This window comes from Pseudonaja textilis, chromosome 2 (genome assembly GCF_049901715.1).
Source record: "Pseudonaja textilis isolate UNSWEBS1 chromosome 2, rPseTex1.2, whole genome shotgun sequence".
NCBI lineage: Eukaryota > Metazoa > Chordata > Lepidosauria > Squamata > Elapidae > Pseudonaja > Pseudonaja textilis.
Window position 1 is genome coordinate 74,668,757 of NC_141991.1, and position 22,072 is coordinate 74,690,828.

The window sequence follows — 22,072 nt, forward strand, 5'->3', positions numbered from 1 at the left end:
GCAATTCTTTTCAGTTTAGCACATTAGCAATTTCAATATTTTTTTATTTGGTCACAGCTAGTGATGCATCAAGTACTTGAATATACAAAATATGCAGCTATAAAAGCTTCTATATTCATAGAGCAAAATATTTCCCTTTGACAGTAAGTATCAGAGAAGATCAGAAAAATCCAGACCAATAAAGAATAGCTCTTAAGAAACTTGGGACCTATAGTATGTAGTTTCCTCAATAAACGAGGAGATAAAGAAGTATTATGAAGAAGAGTTACTATTTATGCCAGAATTCTAGTGGTAAGTTCATCACATAAAAGATAAGATTAAAAATACTAGATTACCTATTTGTCCACAAAATCTGTCCATGACAGTTAAGAAAAAAACTAGGTCACAATGAAATATCTACACTTTTGAAGAACACAAGGGAAATGAAACTCCAAAAGGCAGGGTTGGAAATCTTGACAATTTTTGCCCATTTAATTGCTATTTAGAAAGCATCCAATTTATATCTATTGATGGACACTTTAAACTCATGAGATGACAAGCTATAATATAATATAAACTCATGAGATGACAAGCTATAATATAATATAAACTCATGAGATGACAAGCTACATTTAACACAAAAAAACAAATTAGCATTTCCCTGGCTTGGTGCACTAGCCAGCGGGGTTGACCCTAATTCTTATTTTCTGCTTCAAGGCCCATGTAATCCCTAGCAGAGAAGCTCTGCAACTTTTTTTTTTAATGCATCTGTTAGTTTGGCACATCATCTGTGACCATGTAGCCCATCCTTAAAACAGATGGGAAAACAACTGAATCACAACAGATGAATGATAAATCAGGAAATGACTTTCATGTGCCTCTCACTATGGGGTGGGGTAGAAAATATTTAAGCTTCATTGTGCTTGTTTACTATTGCTCTATTCAAATAGTTCACAAGGAGAAGCTAAGGGCTCATTTTAGTGATAAAAGCAGTGAGGGATACTACAGACGACAAAAATGCATTATAACTTATGTATTAACAGCTTTAAAAGGTTGTCATCATATTACAAATGGAAATACACTTTCTTACCTGAAGACTTATGATATCAGCATTACAACTCAAAATTTCCTGCATTATAGCTTTTTTCCTGTATTCCCAGTTCAGTGCCCATGATGGACAATATCCATATAGCTGCCGAGTAGCATATTTATCACATAGAACATTGTAACACATGACAGAGAACAGAGCTGGAGAGAAAAAAAGTTTCACTCAGACTATTTTAATAAATAAATAATCTAATTAAATAATCTAATCTTATAATCTATCATTCTAATCTAATAAATACAATTTTAAATAATTTTTCTAATTTATATTTCAATTTATATTTAAAAAGCAAGTATCCCTATATATCAAACAGATAGCAAACCTCACCTCCACCCCACATTGCTGCTTCTCCTGCCAATCTTTAAATCTCACATTACTGTATTTACATTGTTTCATTATTTTGCTACTGTTACTTTTATACTTGTTTTTATTTCTCTGTTTTTATTGTTGTAAGCTGCCCAGAGTAGTTCCACGGTGAGAAAGGCAGGAGATAAATTTAACAAGCAAACAAACAAATACTAAATTAAGGGATGCAATTAAGATTCTATGTTTTGGTTTAACTGTTGATCAAATCTTCTAAATTAATTACTTTATATAGTAGCTTTTGTGAAATTGTTATTTTTAAACATCACCAATTTTTGAATCGGAAACACATATAAACATACACTAACTCCATTTGGCGTTTAAAGTTGTTCTGCCACACAACCATCTTTAGAATAAATTTTTTTTGCAAAATTTTGCAAAATATTTTTTGTAACAGCCAACCCAAGCCTACTCTATCTTAAGAACTAAGGAAACTTTTTTCTAGAAAAAAGATAACGTTTATACTACTAAATACTTTTACCCTATTTCAGACTTAAAATAATGGAAGTTTTGTTTCATGATTAGCCTCAAACTACTTTATGCATATGCATCTCTAAAATGGAAGAACGTATTTGAAGAAATTGGTCAAACAAAACTATTAAAAAGATCACTTCACCATTACCTGTTGGTCTTGTCCTATCTGGTTCTTGCAGCATAATCCAAGATCTGGGAGGAGGCTGTTCTGTTGAAACTAATGAGGAAAACAAAAATATCTCAATAATAAAAGAGTATTTATGATAAAGAATATGCATATAAGTATTTGGAAAGCACTACTTACTTCTTTTTGCAGTACCTGCCAGATTATCAAGCAAATAATTCAGTAGCCTTCTTGTTCCATCTGGTTCCTGATAAAGATTCAGAATGTCCTGTGTAAGTGGGTTTCCTGTAGAAATGTTTAGACAAAAGAATGAAAGCTCAAGAACACAGTTTTAAGTGTTTTATTATTACAGCTAGGATCTGGGAAATTCAGCACAAAATATCAGAAGTCAAGTCATTACTGAAAACCTGAGGTTCTCACTTCATAAAATTATCAGTAAACCAGACTGGATTCAGCTAAGGGGGGGTGGGGTGGAGAAAAAAGATTCAAACATTACTTTTGTTCAGGCATGACAAAAAAATAAAACTGATTTAGTGCCTTAAAAAGGGGGAAATTTTAAAACAGAAACAGAATGCAGTACAAAGATATTTATGAATATAATTTAAAGGTTCTTAAATCTAGTCTTTGTTTATTTCATATTAGACAAAATGTAATGTCTGCTGAAAATTAAACAAAATGACAAATGGAGAAAAAGTACAAAAGGGAAAATGCATACCTTTCAAACCCAAAGTCTGTAACTGGAATAGTTTTCCCAGCTCAAACGGTAGAACTCGTAACAGGTTATTATTTAAATGGAGTTCCCTGATGTAAGTCACATAAAGAAAAAAAGTAGTAAGATAACTTATTTAATTAAACCAAACCCAAATTCACTAAACCTTTCAGTGAAAAATAGAAATAATATTAAAGCACACACCAAAAAGACAAGAAGCTTGAACCATAAGGATTAGGAATATTGGATACTACATAATATAATTATTAATAAAATAATACTGAACATGATGAATTAAAACAAACCTGCTAGTGTTCTAAACATAATCCTAGTACACTATTAAGAAAGTAAAACAATGAAGCAATAACTCCTAAGCCAGCATTACTAATCAAAATGATTTAAGGAGCTAATACACTAAATAGTTTATAAATGGTAGCCAAAAGACAATAACAGGCTTAAAATCACCTCAGAGGATTTCATGACTGAGTGGGATTTTGAACCCAGATCTCCTAGTATTATATTATATTATTATATTATAATATTCCAATGAATATTATACATATTATAACTCAAAAATGCTTATTCAAAACTATATAAAATTCATAACCATTTCTTACTTCAAAGGAAGTAAATTAGATCTTTACACAAAACCAGATTATTTAAGTCCTGACTTTCACCCATTGCTCTTCTTGAAGGAAAAACATCATTTGTATCCATTTATATACTACTAAAAGTCTCATTTCATTTATCTGTTCGTAACCTCAAGTTAGCTAAAAAGGTCCAGGATATCAAGGTACCTAAAATCCTCTAAGTTAAAGAATGCTTTAAAAATCTAATACCCATTGCTCCTGTGGAATTCAAATGTCTTCAGGTCAATTTTATTTGCAGAATTGTGGCCATTGCAGGATTTCTGTGGTCATGCGATTGTGATTTCCAATGCTCCCAGTCAGCTTCTCACACACAAAGGAAGCTGGCAGAAAGTTGGACATCACTCTAAATCCCACTGGTTTGCTCTCCTATGGCCATTCTGTTTACCTGTTTTGGTAAGAACTTTAGGACTTATTATTAAAGTTTGTTTTCAATGCAATTATTTTTGTATTTATGATATATACTTTTTTTAGATGATCCTGGGATCATCCAGCACTGGGATTAAAAAAAAATGGTCAGCCTAAAATTTAATGTCATTTTGGTTACACCGCCCTACATTTCTCTCAAAGGATTAACCCTGCGGATCATAGGGTTATCTAGTATTGTTTGAAAAAGGGAAAGACTAGACTCATTTTTATCCCAAGTATTCCAATAAATTCATTCCAAGCAACAATAAAATTGTAAGTAAGTGATTTAAAATACATATGCTCAGTACTGATGGAATATATTGCATCTAGAGTTTTGTTATAGAACTAATTGAAATCAAGTAGGGCTATTTACTACTTCACTGCTCATAGTGCAATCTACAACACAGCTCCAAAGATAAAACAGGAAGAAACAAAACTAGGTATTATGTGGATAGATAGTGGATAGGACTGTATTTGTGCACATGTGAATCAATAAAGATAACTGAGAAAACACAGATAATTTGAAGAGGTTTTCACAAGAAAACATTGAAGCAATGCATAACCCGAAGTGCCCAAGAGAGTGGGAGAAGAGATCGCTATGCAGAGTATTTATCTCTAATTACCACCCCCCTTCAAATATGTTATTGTTTCTAATAGTTCTAAAATGTACTATTCGTCTTATTAAGGAAATACTCATAGCACGTTTCAGTTTGCAACTAATAAGGAGTCAGACCCACTAAGTTTAACACAGATTAGTAAGCACAGGGAAACTGAAATCTCAAAAACAAAAACAAAAAAAAACCCCAATACAAATACTTTAGCTTTGATTCAGAGTATATTTTCACAGCAACTGAACTGGAAGCTTTCTGCCAAATCACCATGTCCAAGGACACAGAACCTGAAACGATTCCACAATAGTCTAAACTATCGAATTACCTGAGTGACACCATGTTTCCGAGCTCAGCTGGTAAACTGCGAATCTTATTAGATGACAGATCCAAATAAATCAGGTTATGAAGCTTGGCAATATCTGAAGGAATACGGGATAAGGAATTGTCACTGAGATGCAAAGCTGTCAAGTGAGTCAGTGACCACAAGGATGAACTCAGGCTTCTGACTTTCCCTAAAAAACAAAAAGGATACGGCTGGTTTAGATCACTTCCACTTCTAAAATGTTGAGGCAAAGCAGCCTCCAGATCTTACTAAGTTCTAGCTTCCTTTACCGCTGGCCATGCTAGTTGAGGCTGCTGAGAACCACAGTTCAGCAATGCCTGGAGCGATCAAATAGTTCTTCAAAGCAACATTTCAAAGAAAAGCAAATTTGAGCATAAAATTTAAAGCAGGCGTGTCAAACCCAGATAATACAGTCCCAGAAGATAATAAAAAATTGGAGGGGGGGGGATACAGGTAGTCCTCAACTTACAACAGTTCATTTAGTGACTGTTCAAAGTTACAACACCGAAAAAAGTGACTTGTGACCATTTTTTCACACTTATGACCTTAGTTGCATCCCCAGGAACATGTGATCAAAATTGAGAAGTTACCATGGCAAAAAAGGTCATAAAACAGGGCAAAACTCACTTAACAAATGTCTCACTTAGTGACAGAAATTTGGTGCTCAATTATGACTGTAAGTTGAGGACTTCCCATAAAGAATGTGTTGTTGTTTAAATACAGGTAGTCCTCGATTTGCAACCACAATTGAGCCCAATATTTCTGCTGCCAAGTGAGACTTTTGTTAAGTGAGATTTGCCCCGTTTTACAAACTTCCTTGTTGTTAAGTGAATCGCTGTGGTTCTTAAGTTAGTAACAAAATTGTTAAGTAAATCTGACTTCTCCATTGACCTTGTTGGTCAGAAGGTGACAAAAAGGGATTACGTGACCCCGAGACGCTGCAACTGTCATAAATATTTGCCAAGCATCTGAATTTTGATTACATGATACTGGGGATGCTCACTTTTTTCAGTGCCGTTGTAACTTAGGTTACAAAACAAACTTGTTGAGAACTATCTGTATTAGATGCCCAGAGTTGCTCTTTGGAAGTTGCCCTGTTTCACTCAGTAACAGAACTGTTGGGCTCAATTGTAGTTGTAAGTCGAGGACTACCTGTATTACAAATGAGTATATCACATATTCACTAGTACAGCACCCAACATGGATAGACTAAAAGAATATTTACTCCAGTCCCCAAAGGAATGTATATTGAATATTTTGCTAGTAACAAGTATATGCCTATACTTTGAGACGGTCCTTTCTATATTCCGTATCAGAATGTCAGGTTCACTGGATAACAACCAGTAGCTAACATCAAAAAGGTCACTGAGCTTTTCAAATTGATTTCTCTGAAACGTCCAAAAAGAACTGGAAACACTTGGCTTAAGATGACACAGTAGTCAGAGATAATGATATAACGATACTTTGATTCATCACACTATAGAGGTAAGGAAAACATTAGAAATGAGAGTTCAATTACAATCACTTAGATAAACTAACAAGTCCCAAAGAAACGGTACAAAAAGGGCATATCAACCCAATACTCCATAGATGGAAGGTGGCGACAGCAATTGCTAGCTAGAGATGTTTGGCTAGAGGTGGCCCCTCCTAAGGGGAGATGGGGTGCATAATATCATCACTCTCCATCCTGTTGCTGGGTAAGAAAAGGTTCAGCACTAACTGGAGAGGTAATCAGCAAAAACAGATACAAGTAGTTCTCGATTTACAACAGTTCATTTATAAGGACCATTTGAAGTTACAATGGCCCTGAAAAAAGGGATTTGTGACCATTTCTCACACTTATGACCCTTGCAGCATATCCATGCTCACGTGGTTTACAATTGGATGCTCATAGTTATGACGGTTGCAGAGTCATGGGGCCATGTGATCATCTTTTGCAACTTTCTGACAAGCAAAGTCAATGGGGGGAAGCCAGATTCACTTAATAACCGTGTCACTAATTCAATAACTGCAATGATTCACTTAACAAATGTGGCAAGAAAAGTCTTAAAATGGGACAAAACTCACTTAAAAATGTCTCACTTAGCAACAGAAATTCTGGGCTCAATTGTGTTCGTAAGTCAAGTACTACTTGTAATTAGCAAAAATCATCACTCTCCCTTCCTCAGGCAGAGAGTTCTGCTGCATGCTATTTTCCCCTGACAAAATGAGCCCTTCTACAGGTACTCCTTGCCTTACAATCATTCATTTAGTGATCATTTGGAATTGCTTGAAAAAAGTGACCTATGACCATTTGTCACACTTATGACAGTTGCAGCATCCCCATGGCCACATGATCAAAATTCAGGTGCTTGGCAGCTGGTATATATTTATGATGGGTGTAGTGTCCCAGGCTCATATGATCACTTTTTGTCACCTTCTGACAAGCATAGTCAATGGGGAAACCAGATTCACTTAATAACTGTGTTACTAAGTTAACAACTGCAGTGATTCACTTAACAACTGTGGCAAGTAACTCATAAAATGGGGCAAAACTCCCTTAACAATGGTATTGCTTAGGAATGGAAATTTATGAAAGTCGAGAACCATTTGTGTTTGGGTAAGAGTCTGTAAATAAAATTACTGAACGTAATGCCAATTTCCCTGGAAAGCCAGGCAGTTTATTAGAAAAGTATGAAAGCATGAATAAAGAAGAATAAATGGAATGCAAATGAGAAAATAAAATGTTAAATGTTAAATCTTTACAGAGGAAAAGTTTGAATATCTAAACTGAAAATCAAAACATTCAGTCCATATAGCACATTCTTAAAAATTCTTGAAGAATTTAAATGCAAAATTATTGACACAAAAACAAATAAATAAGACTAATCTTCTTACTAGAAGATAGAAGTACTGTGAATATAAGAATTACAGATTATTTAATATTTAATCCAGAAAACTAGTGGGAAAGGTTTTTATATTAAGTAGAAATATTTAACATATGCAAAACCAACCAATAGCTCAAGAACATCCAACATGATTTCTGTAAAAGGAAGTTTCCTCGACACACTTTTTAAAAATGTTTTTATAACTAATAACCTTGTGGATAAAAGGAATCCAGCAAATATTAAGAGCCAAATCCAGATATGACATGAAAACAAAGAATCCAATGAAATAAATCCAAAGAAATAAACAGAGAGATAAATATTATAATTCATTTAAGAACCATTAAAAAAGATAGGTAACTTATTCATATTTTTAGAATAAATTGAAGCAAAATAGTGGCATAGGAAATAACTTGTGCATTCCAGAAGTTACTCATCAGTAATCTCCACGATTCCTATAAAGGCTAGGGAGGATGGATGCTAGCTGTGTTTGAACAATATCTGGAATGGTACAAGGTTTGTATATAGTATATGGAAGGCATTTTTGTGAAGATGGGAAAAAAAATAGGATATAGAGACTTTCAGTAAGATCAGAAGAAACCCAACCCCGCTCTGCAAAAAAAAGCATTCTTCACTAACTTGGTTGCTTTTTAAAAGGAATTAAATTATTGAATGAAAAATGTATAAAAGAAAATGGAAAATCTATGTTCAGAAACATAAGCCTTGGAGTCCTGTAAGCTTAATATCCTGAAGAGACAGATGGGTCATTGCTAGATAACCTATTTATCTGATTGAACAGGGCTCTCTCTCCCTGATGTATATTAGGGAAGGCCAACATAAAGTATCAAAGATGGGATGCCTTTTTCTGTTCTCTTTGTCCTCTAGCTAAGACATTGAACAAAAGCACTTATGATTCAGAATTTTCTAGAAGCAAAGACTGTCAGTACGAAACCATTTGCACAGCACACACTTCTCTCTTATCCTCCTCCAATTTTCCACTTTCATTCAATACAAGTTATTTTTATTCTTGCTTTAGCATATATGTAACAGAAGACTACAATGGAGGCATTCATTAATATCTATTTTGTTCCCCCTGTGAAAGGGAACAAAGCAGGACTGGATCAGACCCATAGTTTTTTTTATAGTAATACCATATGGAAGCCCCAATAAGTTTTATACATAAAGTTTGGAATCATAAAGATAGTCCTCGACTTAGAAAAATTGGAACCAGAAATTCCAGTAAGTGATCAGGTCTAATGTGTTGACATTATGTGATTACATCACTTATGTGGCAATCTCAGAAGTCCCAGTTGCCATTTCAGCTCTGGACACATGGGTCATTAAGCAGGAAGCAAAGGTAAGGAGGGAGGGAGTGTGCAGGCCATGCATGACATGGGAGATGGTGCAGTGCAATGTGAGCTCAGCAAAAAAAGCATGCGGGGGTATGCGCATCTATGAAAGTGAGAGCCTGGGGAAAGGATACAATGTGGCTTTTTATGCGACCCCTGAACCCCAGGGCAGTGTGAAGATGCGCCACTCCTGGAAGCTTCAGTTGCTCCAATCCAGTCCAGCACAATCCCACTACACTCTGAGAAGCCCCAGTGGTGAAAAGCTGTAGTGCAACAGACAGCACACTTTGACCCATCACAGCTGTCAGGTTGCAAGAAGCTCCTGAGCTGCAGCACAGTGCAAAGCCAAGTCTAGCAGTGTAGTGGAAGGGATTTCTTGGCACTCCATGGCCCCGGGGTTACAAAAAGCCTTTGAGCTGCAACACAGCATGGCGCTGCAGCTACCCCAGCCCAATCCCAGACACTATTGCCTCCCTGCCCTCTGAGGCTCCTACAACCCTGTGCTCCACCATGCCACCTGACCTATGGCCCTCTTCTTTCCACTGCTGACAAGATGCATCCAGGCCAGGCTGGTCCTTTGCAAAGCAGCTGCTGGCCACAGGAGGACATCTTCCCCAGATCTTGCAAAGAAACTACCTTGTGTAATCTACTGAAGAAAGTCTCATGCAGCCAGCAACTGCCTTGCAAAGGGACAGATGAGACAAGCTTAGTCAGCATTTTTTGAGGGGTGGTGGTGGAAAAAGTCAGGTAGGGCATCAGGGACCGTAGAGTGCAGGGTGTTAAAAGGGCCTAAATGCGGGGAATAGAGGCAGATGGGGAAGCTGAAGAGAACCGGTGGTCATAAGTGTGGGAAGGCTGACACGTGTCTGAATGCTGATCACATGACCTTGGGACATTGCAATGGCTAAAACTTTGGGGACCAATTCTAAGTCTTTACGTTCAGTGCCACTGTAACTAATGGCCATAAGTTGAGGATTACCTGTATTTTTTAACACAGTACAGTAGCCGGATTTAATCCAAGTGAAGAATCTAGTTCCAAGTTTGAAATTAATATCAGCATACTGCATTCATTTTGAACTAGATTAAATTTTAATAGAATGTTTATAACTGAAGTTATAATGAAAAGGTCAGCCTTGTCAATAATTAATCCAAAATCACTTTTTTGCCATAGATACAATTTTTTTCTCTTACCGCTTATTTCCAACTCTGCCCAGTGTGATTTTTTCCCATTGGCTGCTTCTTCTGAGGACATAATTGTGTACATCCTCCGTGGATCAGGTGGTTCGTACTTTTCTTTGGGCATTCCTGAAAAAAAAAAAAGTATAGTGTTGAATTCAAACTGTTTATAGAAAAACAAACCTTGTGAGAAGTATTTCAGAAGCATGTGGCATGTGACAGGGTCATTCCATGTTGTTTACATTAAGGCAATGATCGCTATTATTTTCAGTCAGGAAATCAATCATCAGTCATAACAATGTACAGATAACAGCTAATGTTCCATATAAATCAATTACAAAAGTTACATTGAAAATTGCCATCAAACCTACTAATTTAATAATTTGACATATTTTCCAGTCTAATACATTCCACATTTATCTGTTTCTTCCCAGCCCATTGACCATCAGTTTCTTTGTTGCTGAAAGCTGCAAAAAAGGGGTGTCATCACACATCAAATTCATAATGTAACGATTTCTAGTGTACAATGAAAAATAAACGTTCTTGATCTTTTAAAATGTTACACTTGAAATTAATAAAATGTAAGACCTAAGAAATAAAGTAATGAAGATAAGCTCAACAACAAGTTAAAAATCTTGTAAGACACATGCAAGACACACACACCCCGTAGATATCAATATATGGATATAGTATTTTACATTAGTTTGTGCTATTTAATGCTATTGTTTTCATTAGTTTGCTTTTCAAATGTTTTCATTTTGCTTTGTCTTATTATTTAATTTGTCAAAATGTGGGTTTGAGGTAAAATAGAACTTTAACAACAGTGGACAATCTTATTTAATATATTATACTAACAGTGTAAGTACATGGTAACAAATATTTCTGCAAATTCTTTATAAAAAAACTTTCAGAGACCAAGATTCCAACAGTAAAATCAGCCATGGAGAGTTAAGAGGATAAAGAACTCTGAGCTTTGCATTTTATAAACCAAACCAAACTAAAAAAAATTCCTAAGGTTTATAATTAATAAGTGTCTGCAAGTCACTATTTTATGTTTTTTTGAAATGGAAAAATTTAAGGTATTTTCTTAGATGTCTGACACACCTTCTAAGAAAAAACAGATTCGAGCTGTTCTTTCCAACTCTATACAGGAAGAAAATAAATGCTGTATTATGTCTTTCAAGTCACACACAATCATTTCTGTATTTCAAAGTACCCACTTGATTTAGTGGCCACTTTGAAGCTGATCTCATGAATTCTAACAGAAGAAACTCTTTCTACGAAAGAATACCAAGCTAAAAATGTTTTTAAACATACCTTTATAAATCAATGACAATAAGTCTTTTTAGCAAGGCTACATGTCTGAGAGCATTCAGTTTAGACAGAAAATGAAACACTCTCATATATTATATAAGTGCTAAAAGAATTCAAGGTAGGGGCTGATCTTAAATCCTTTAGCACTATATGCACCACAACAAGGAAAAATTTCAGAAAGCCCAGAATGAAAGACAATTTTCACTGAAATGACAAAAGATCTGATCCAGAGTAGTCAAAATCATTGGCAAAATAAATGATATCAGTTATTTCTAGTGCTGCCTATGTACTCTATTTCTTTTGTTAATTAATGCATTCTGCTTCAGAGTTAACACCAATATTAAATTCATTTCCTTAATCCTGCTAGTTTTAATGTCATTCTTAACATAGGCCTGCTGTGATGCATCAAACAGAACACAGACTCCCAGACATATCCTGTGCCTCATCAGGGGCTTGCTAAACCTATTACAACGCATTAGCTGTCTGCGATTGCAAAAAATAGGAGCTGGCGCTACCAGGCCTTAATATTTGACTGGGTTTGATGAATTACAGATTATGAAGAAGTTCTGCCCTATAGATAATTTATGATAGGTTGTTCCTTCATTGTGGTAAGAAAAAAATTGTTCCAAAATTCAAATGCATATTGAAGGTTATTAAAAGCCTAAGGTAATGTATTGATTCATTTATCTAATTTGCAATGTTACTTACATTTTGTGTTTCAGGGAGTCGATTTGGTCTACCGGTTAAGGCACCAGGCTAAAAATCAGGAGACTGTTGAGTTCTAGTCCCACCTTAGGCAAGAAAGCTGCCTGGGTGACTTTGGGCCAGTCATTGTCTCCCAGCCCATGACATCAGACTCAGGCAACAAGCTGATCGGTCAATTCCAGTTTCAACCGATGAATCAACAGTTAGTTAATCTGAAAAAAGTCAGATTACTGTACTAGGAAGAAAAATAAATTTTGCGATTCTATATTTTCTGTATTTGTGTTTTTTATCTTTCTTTGTCCTTTCTTCCAACTGTGCTGCCAATCCTTAGCGCTATTTTTGAATTCTTTACAGCTCAAACTGTGAAAATACTACTTCTGAAAAAGGGAATTTCCTTTCACTGCTTGCAGAATAAAGCAGTTTGTCCTCTTTTGTTTCTATTTTACAACTGCCTTAACAAACAAAGCTAAAGGGTGCAGCAGAATGGCTGAAGGTCTCCTTAAGTAAAAATCTCCTGCATTAGGCAAACTAGTAAAAAAAACTTCTGACATATTCATATTATTGCTGCAATATATAAATAGCAAATCGAAATCAGTCGCTATTTGTTTCCTTCAATTTAAATTTTGCACTACTGCGTAGTGTGTGTGTGAGAGAGAGAGAGAGGGGGTGGAGGGAGGGAAGGAGTGGGGGGGTGGAGGGGGTGGGAGAGGGAAAACACAACTATAAGTAGCTTTCCAGGTACCCTTTGTTGGCTTACTTTTTCTGAAGCAGCATAAAATGTTCACAAAGAATGCTAGGGTGTGGTATGAGACCAAGCCTATTGCTAGTTAAATTTATTACCTCAGAGTGCTTTGTAGATAATATTAAATTTTAATTCTAAGATCTTACAGATTTGTACATTTGCTTCTTTGACTTCTGCTCAAACTAAACAGAGTATAGATAAGAAAAAGATATGATAATTGATATTATCCGCACATGATTGATAAATATGTGGTTTACTTTTCATTCCTATCATCAGAAATTTAAATCCATTTGACATAGATTTAAATTATCAAACTGTGCTTTCAATGAAACTGCCAAATGTGACAGCATATTAAGCAATTTATTCCATAGCCAAAATTTATAACATAAATTGACACTTGCAAGCCATTGCAAAGCATTTATTTCAAATTCTATACCACTAACAATTAAAATAAACTCTGAAGCAATAAACTTCTAATATTTAATTTGTGCTTGCACTGGCACGAAGCCAAAAGCACCAGCCTGAGGATGGCGGGTGGGACCACGCCAAAATGTCACCAAGATATTCTTAATCTTACACGGGAAAAGACCCGAACACATCGAGACCTACATGTATGTATGTATGTATGTATGTTTGTTTGTTTGTATGGTATTCAGCTTTGCTCAGGTATTTTCCCACGTCATTATAGTTGTGCTTTTAAAGTTGTAGCAACGTTTCGGCAGAATCTCATCTGCCATCATCAGGCTTCTGTATTGTGTTCATCTGTGAGTCAGACTTTTACAGTTGTTTCAGTTTTAAATTTGGGGCTAGCTTACTGCTGTGCCAGAATGGTTTTTTCTTCATCCTGATTGGTTGGGAGTCTTGGTCTGTGTTTATTGGTCTTGGAGTTTGCTGTGTTCTGCTTGATTGGTGTTTCTAATATCTTCTGTCTGTTTTGTGGCTTTTTTTGTCTTGGTTGGCTGGCAACATTGTGTTCCTGTATTGGAGGCTTTTAGTGCAGCTTGGCTCCAAGTAAATGGACAGCTATCATTTGTTAGGAAGCTAGGTTTCATCTGGGTGCCTGGTTGGGGTGTGTTTCAGCTGGAGGTATCAGGGGGGGATCTGTTTGTGCCCAGGTGTTTGCCTGGCTTGCGGTGTGGAGATTTTTTTGTTTGTGAGTGCAGGCTTCCAAATAATTGACAGTCTGGTGGAATCATCTCTTCTATTCAGGCTTTCAAGTCTTTTTTCAATCTCTATGGCTTCTCTGATAATTCTGTGGCTGAGGTTTTCTATAGTGGCTAGGGTTTTGCTGCCATTGAAGTTGATGCTATGACCTGTGGCTTTCATGTGTTGGACAGATGGTACACTAGGACACACCATATACCAGAAGAAAACACACACCAACCGCTATCTCAATGCCCAATCCCAACACCACCCAGCACAGATAAACTCCGTGGCCAAAACACTAATCGCCAGAACCAAAAGCCTGGCAGACAAGACACACATAAAGACTGAACTATGCACCCTGACTAAAGTACTGACAGCCATTGGCTTCCACAAAAGCAAAATCACCGGCTTGATCCACAAAAACAAAGAGACATAATGGAGACCTAGAAGATAAACAGACCTATGGAACAGCTGTCCTGCCCTATATAAGAGGTACTATAGACAAAATCAGTACGATACTACACAGGCATCACATCAAGACTGCCTTCAAAACAGACAGAAAAATAGCAGCCATCCTTAGAAACCCCAAAGATAAAATTGACCTGGAAAACCAAGGCATATATGAAGTCCCCTGTGCATCATGCCCGGCCACATACATTGGACAGACCAATAGAAGAATAAGTACCCACCTGGATGAACACAAAAATGCAGTAAAAATGCTGGAACACACTTCCTCACTAGTCCAATACATGGAAGCCACAGGTCATAGCATCAACTTCAATGGCAACAAAACCCTAGCCACTATAGAAAACCCCAGCCACAGAATTATCAGAGAAGCCATAGAGATTGAAAAAAGACTTGAAAGCATGAATAGAAGAGATGATTCCACCAGACTGTCAATTATTTGGAAACCTGCACTCACAAACAAAAAAATCTCCACACCGCAAGCCAGGCAAACACCTGGGCACAAACAGATCCCCCCGATACCTCCAGCTGAAACACACCCCAACCAGGCACCCAGATGAAACCTAGCTTCCTAACAAATGATAGCTGTCCATTTACTTGGAGCCAAGCTGCACTAAAAGCCTCCAATACAGGAACACAATGTTGCCAGCCAACCAAGACAAAAAAAGCCACAAAACAGACAGAAGATATTAGAAACACCAATCAAGCAGAACACAGCAAACTCCAAGACCAATAAACACAGACCAAGACTCCCAACCAATCAGGATGAAGAAAAAAACATTCTGGCACAGCAGTAGGCTAGGCCCAAATTTAAAACTGAAACAACTGTAAAAGTCTGACTCACAGACGAACACAATACAGAAGCCTGATGATGGCAGATGAGATTCTGCCGAAACGTTGCTACAACTTTAAAAGCACAACTATAATGACGTGGGAAAATACCTGAACAAAGCTGAATACCATACATGTAAGTACCCGCGAAAACTTAAGAAAACATATACATACATACATACATACATACATACATACATACATACATACATATAAAAATGGTAGATTATTAATTACGATAGCAGTTTGCATTCCTATAGAGATTTTAGATAAAGGCTTCCTTCTAAAAGGCTCAGATAATTTAAAAAATATAGTCAAGTCAAAAATCCATCCTAATATATTCAATGACCTTATTTACAGCAGTTATGTAAAATGTTGCTGCATAAATCAGAATTTATTCTCTAGGGTATTCTCAACTTTTTTTTCAGATATCAAGTCCATATGGAATGCAGTTACCCTTATACTCTAGAAGATGCCTACATTCTCAGATGCAAATTGATCTAATCTGGGTCAATCTAAATTGTGGGACAAATATAAATCCTAGTACAGATTTGTAAAAAAGGAAAAGGCTTTTGTTCTGTTCAGTGTAACTTGTATCCACCAGTAAAACAAGTGACAGAATAAAATCTAAATTCTTGCATCTATCAATTTATCCCATTTTCAGCTAATTCGCTAAATCTGATACATATTCTGACAGGCCTAATACTATATTTTCTTTTTTTTAAATGCCTAGGTACAAACATAGTTAAAGTTCTCTGTACTTTTAATCAGATGAAAAAGTAATAGCAATTATTCTGCTGTTAAATTTAATTTTCTGTACACCAGGTAAAGGTATAGAAGCCTGCCTTGTATTGCTCCTAGCTGGTTTCTTTTTCCAGTTAACCTTCTTTAAAAAGAGGAGGAAAGACTATTATAGCTATCTGTCATTCCTTACTATCCACATCACACTGAATAACACATAGATCCTGAAATGGGGAAAATCTCAGACACTGCTAGAAGTTTTGTATGCTGTCTTTGTACACTAGCATTTTACTTTTATAACTCTGTTTCATATTCCATTTTCTCAGGCATATAAACTAAAAGATAAATCAACTAGTTCATAATAAAACGAATCCTGAAGTTTGAAAAATAAAACATTTATGCCTAACTGTGTCAATAGATTAAAAATCTATGAATCAGTTCAAATATCTCTAAGTGAAAGAGGAAATAATTTTCCCCCTGATTTTCTTTTCTTCTATAGCCCCTGTGTTTCTATGAATTTGCTCCAGAGCATTTCAAAACCCTTTGGAAGAACTTCGGAGATAAAGGGGTCATAAACAAAAAGGAGAAATTGCAAATGTGAATTCAGGAAAGCCTCCAGAAATCAAAAGCCTTCTGTAAATGCATTTACAGGTAGTAGACTTACGACCATAATTGAGTCCATCATTTCTGCTGTGAGTTTTGCCCCATGTTATGACTTCTCTTGCCACAGTTGTTCAGTGACTCACTGCAGTTAGTAACAAGATTGTTAAATGACTGTGGCTTCCCCATTGATTTTGCTTGTCAGAAGGTTGCAAAAGAGGATCACATGACCTTGGGCAAGTGTCATAAGCATCTGAATTTTGATCATAGAACCATGGAAATTCTGGAAAAGTAACTGTGAAAAACGGTCATAAATCACTTTTTCAGTGTTGTTGTAATTTTGAACGGTCATTAAATGAACTGTTGTAAGTCGAGGACTACCTATATTTGATAAAATACGTGGTGTAAAATGGTGGGCAAACTATGAAAATACAGCTATATCTATTTTAAGCCCAGAAAAGCAAATGTATTGTACTTCTAGCACCTTTATTACTCGCCCAAAATATGATCAATGCTATCAACCTCAAGAAACCACTACAATGAGCACAGAGTATAACCTGCCCTGGGAGGCGTCACAGCAAGAATTACAGGCCATTCTCCTATGCTTATGACTCACTGGATTAGCAAAACCTTAACAAACAAGGCTTAATTTGAGTGTCTGGGGCTCAACAATAGAAGGTTGTCCATGCCAAAAAAAAAATACCAAAAAAACATACACATAGACTGAAAAGTTGTCTTTTAAGCACCTAGCATTTATGCAATTTGTAGACTCTGTTTTAAATTTAATATATACGAAGACAAGTTTATCTAAATTGGGTGCAAAATACCTAATATAGAAGCAGTAAAAATAGCTGCAGCAAACAAGATTTACAAGATTTTAATTTTTAAGACAAGAAATAAAAAAGGGACCATTTAGATTCATTAGCTAAAATATGGTCAGAGCAGCTGATGCTTCTTTAATTGGCCTATATTTGCATAGTCCACAATTATTTGATACATAGTGAAATCATGTGACATAATTTTGATTCAGATTTTATCAATTTGCATGTTTACTTCTGTAATATTTCATTAATATTGACTGGTTAAGCAATGTGATTTGGAAATGATATGGAATGTAACATTAGTGATACGATTCCTTTGTACAGAACAATGCTGTTTCAAAGAAACAAAAAGAAACTAATTAAATCCAAGACTACAAGTCTAATTTCCTCACAACTTTCCATCCTAAAAGGAAGCAAAATAGACTGATTAGTTCACTTGTAGGACTTCCTGTACAAATCTGTAGTTTGTAGTGTCTGTTGCAGGTTTGACTTTTGAACACTGAACAACATTAATTATCTATATATTTATGCATTTCTTTAACAGTATCATCTGGGGGGGAAATCATGAAGCTATGCATTTTAGATATTAAGTCTGGCTTAAAAATCTACAGGTTATTGAAGACTGATAGACATTTGTGGATTATTTGTTACAAGACATAAGCAAATTCCCTTTTCCATTTCATTTCAGACTTTACAAATCATGTATCCGTAAACATGATTAAACAACCATATTAAGGTAGCCAAATAAGTTTTGTATCTTTCATTTTCTGCCTAATTTTAATCTTTTTTCTTCCTTTACTCAGTTTTGTAACTTACTGAATGATTCCAGATCATCATGATTTCTAGATATGTTCTACAAGCAAGATTCCTTCATATACTCAGGTGAAGTTTTTTTAACACGATTCCATATTTCTGATCTACAATATAGGAAAGTTCACAAAATGTGGTTAAATGAATACTTCCCTTTACGTATTGAGCTACTAAAAACTCAAGTACTTGAATCTCCAATTATGTTTTAGGTTTACATATTTATACATTAAGGTACTATTTATTCAGTTGTTTATACTGTATATTCTAAACAATCAACAATTCCTGGTAGATCTATATTACATGGAAGAAATATTAAAATTCTCACTATAAAGTTAATAGTATTTTTAATGGCCCATGTTTCATGAATTCACTCAGTTTAATAAAGTCTCAGCCATAGCTAGATATCCAGTAAACAATGAGATGAATTTAACTTTAATTGCCTAATTATATTTGCCTAAAATGGATGAGTAATTCAAAAATAACAGAAAAAAACAAGTCATACCATATTAGCTTTTGAAAGCTCACAAGCCAGGAGTACACCAAAAAACAAATTATATTGCAATCACAGTATCAAAAGCATTAAAAAGATTAATTGCTACCAGGGTACATGTAATTCAATGCACCAAAAATTATTTTATATTATAATAAATCATGACTGATTAAAAATACTCTTAATTCTGGGCATTGCAGTCCCAAGAGTATGACAATTCCAGTTTGGTGAAAGTTGCATTCAGAAATATCTTTAAAATATGCAACCACTGTATTTTAAATAAATTACCTCTATGTCAGCAAAAACTAGATTTCAGATGTAAATACTAAATTCCAAACTACAATATAGAGAATACAATATAGCTTGCTAAGAGAAACAAAGAGCTCATTCAAACAGGTCAGCAAATTCCTAGCTATCTTCAATTTTAAAAATAGATACAAGTGATTGAGACATTAGATGTTTAGCACCCATTAACTTTTTATGAAAGTGATTCTTATGTGCTATCATAAAGCTCTTATTATTTTTTCACTTCAGTAAGTCCAAACAGAATCCTATTAGAGCACTAGCTTCCTGAAAAGGAATTATCTTTCTAAACATCATATGGACACTGGAAATGTTATACCATATAATAGCCTGGAATTAATGTTTTAAACGATATTTTTGCAAAATACTTATTTGTTTTCAATAAAAAGAATGAGGAGCATCAAGCCTCTAAAAGTGCAGGCCTAGCTTCTTGGTACCTTAGGTATATTGACAGTATTCTATGATTAGATTTTGCCACTGAAGTCCTATCTCCCAATCGATGTAAAGTTTCCAAATTTACACAATATTTGCCAGTAAAAGTGTGCCAGAATATTAAAGAAATTTCACACTTCTCTGGATTTTACACCCCCTGATGTTAGATCCGCAGTACTCCCAGTCCAATCCACATTGGAAACCGCATATGGCTGATCACTGGGAGTTGCAAACCACATTAAGAAGAACAAGAAAAAATCCAACCAGAGTAATGTTCTTATTTGGAACAAAAAAAATTTGGGCAAATCTGCTAAAAACTGGAAATCTTAAGAACTTATTTGCACTGGTTTAACTACTTAAGGCAGAATATTTGAATTCCTACCATTTTTACTGCTAAACACCAAAGATTTTCAAATAATTCATATTTATTGGTGAAGTAAGTGAAGCCTTTTTAGAAAATAAAAAATATACTCAAATATTTGAAAGTCAAGATCCCCATCTCTAACATTTTCAAGAATTGGAGTTCAATCGCTGGAGTGAACTATTTTTACAATAAAGCCCATTAATGTAATACTATTTAAAATTATGTTATACTCCTTTTCTTTTTAGCCCTTAAAGTTAAAATCCAGTTAATTGTTATGAACCTTATAATTCATTCACTTAATGATCTCATTTGTGAGAAGGAGATTGCATTATTCTAGATAAAATACTTAACACAATGTAGATATTGATATTGGTAATGACTGAAGAAAAATGAATTGGATCACTAAGATGTGGAAGAATAGGACCATGAGCTGGATCTAAGGCAAGCAACTTTAGGAAATGAAGGTGATACAGAATGCCTTAAACAACAATCTGATTTGCACAGCATGTTCGGCTGTAAGTTATCCTGGTTTAGCATGATATGTGAACCTCATCATTGGTAAAATGTAATGTATTGCTTAACAATAACCTTCACAGCTTTGGCTTATATATTAAATCATGGTTAGGCAAAGTATGCTTTGCATATGTAAATCTAGTCAAAAGCTTCACACGATAACAGAAGCCAAAAACTAGCAAACCACCATATAACTTAGCATGATGCATGAACTCAGTATGATGCATCAGGCAGCCTGCCTAGAAGAGGTAGTGATAAAAGAAAAACAATGGTTCTCTAGGAACCATAAAGCTCCTTCTGTCATTTTTAACTTTAAATTTCACCAGGTCACTTGGGAGAACAGTCAACAAGAAAGGGGGAAATACCAAGCAAGTGATAAGTTTAATTGATCTATTACACTTTAGATCAATAGGTCAACCAATTCAACTCTGACATATCAATCAGATCATACAGTAGCCTAGTCAGAGGTTGAGAGCTGAAATCAAGAATGCATATATGTCAACAGTACAAAGAACACAGGGTGAAACAAGAATTAGCCCCTTTGGGTCAGTCATTATATGGCATATATGATTTTTAACTATTATAAGTTTATCATTTTCCATGTCACAAAAGGTATACAGGTGAAACTCAAAAAATTAGAATATCGTGCAAAAGTTCATTTACCGTATATACTCGAGTATAAGTCGACCCGAATATAAGCCGAGGCACCTAATTTTGCCTCAAAAAACTGGGAAAACTTAATTGACTCGAGTATAAGCCGAGTTTTTCAGCACATTTTTTGTGCTAAAAAAAAACCCCTCGGCTTATACTCAAGTGAGATTCCCTCTGAAAAAAAAAAATGGTGTGGAGCTCCGGATCTGGGCAGCCGCTTCCCTGCTTCCGTGTTTCCTTTGCAACTTGTAAGCATGGGGGTAATCGGAAGCAGAAAAGTTCTAGCATGAGGATATATTGTTTTTTCTTTATTTAACTGTTTTTAGGGGGGGGGGGGAAGACCCACCGTCATGTGAGAATGCTCAGACACGAAATCTATCCTCCTGAAAATAAGTGTGTGTGTGTGGGGGGAATTTTAACAGAGGGAAGACATAGGGAGAAGGCAAAAGCGACGGAAGATCCTTCAGCCCTAGCTGCTTTCAGTCCGCTCGGGAGGAGGAGGAGGAGGAGGAGGTAGGCCTGCTCAATGCAAGATCTGACCCATCTGCTAATAGTAGAAGAGGCCTTGTGCCCCAAGTGAGAAGGGAAAAAGAAACAAAATGGCTTCAGACTTCCTGAAGGAGGAAGTGCGCTTAATGTATATTCTAAAAGCCCTACCTACGTCTAGCGAGTGCCACTGCTGCTCTAAGTCATGGTGCGGGAAGGGGCAGAAGCCAGGCAACATAATGTCCTGGGACCTGTGAAACAGGTGTTAACCCTGGAATAAATGAGGGGTCCAGACTGAGGACAACCCTATCATCATGAAAGGAACAAAGGTCCTGTCTGATGGAGAAAGCAGCGAGCTCGGATACCCGCCTGGCTGAAGTGATGGAAATGGGGAACACTACCCTCAGAGTCAGGAAATGGAGAGACAATGTTCTAAGGGGTTCAAAAGGGGGCTTTTTTAAGGGCATAAAGCACCACATGAAGATCTCAGGAAGGATACCTGTGAA

General features: G+C 35.8%; 1 protein-coding gene across 3 annotated transcripts in view; it reads right to left on the minus strand.

The window, feature by feature from the left end:
- Positions 1-22,072, minus strand: part of CNOT6 (CCR4-NOT transcription complex subunit 6) — a 57,739-nt gene that overhangs the window by 23,597 nt on the left and 12,070 nt on the right. For all 3 annotated transcript variants that reach the window (XM_026696555.2, XM_087924328.1, XM_087924327.1), the window contains exons 2-7: positions 10,168-10,281; positions 4,746-4,932; positions 2,761-2,846; positions 2,226-2,330; positions 2,070-2,138; positions 1,070-1,227 (exon numbers count right to left, since the gene is read on the minus strand). In XM_026696555.2, the coding sequence (XP_026552340.1) occupies positions 1,070-1,227; positions 2,070-2,138; positions 2,226-2,330; positions 2,761-2,846; positions 4,746-4,932; positions 10,168-10,279 (717 nt within the window). In that variant the 5' untranslated portion in view covers positions 10,280-10,281. The remainder of the gene's footprint in view (positions 1-1,069; positions 1,228-2,069; positions 2,139-2,225; positions 2,331-2,760; positions 2,847-4,745; positions 4,933-10,167; positions 10,282-22,072) is intronic.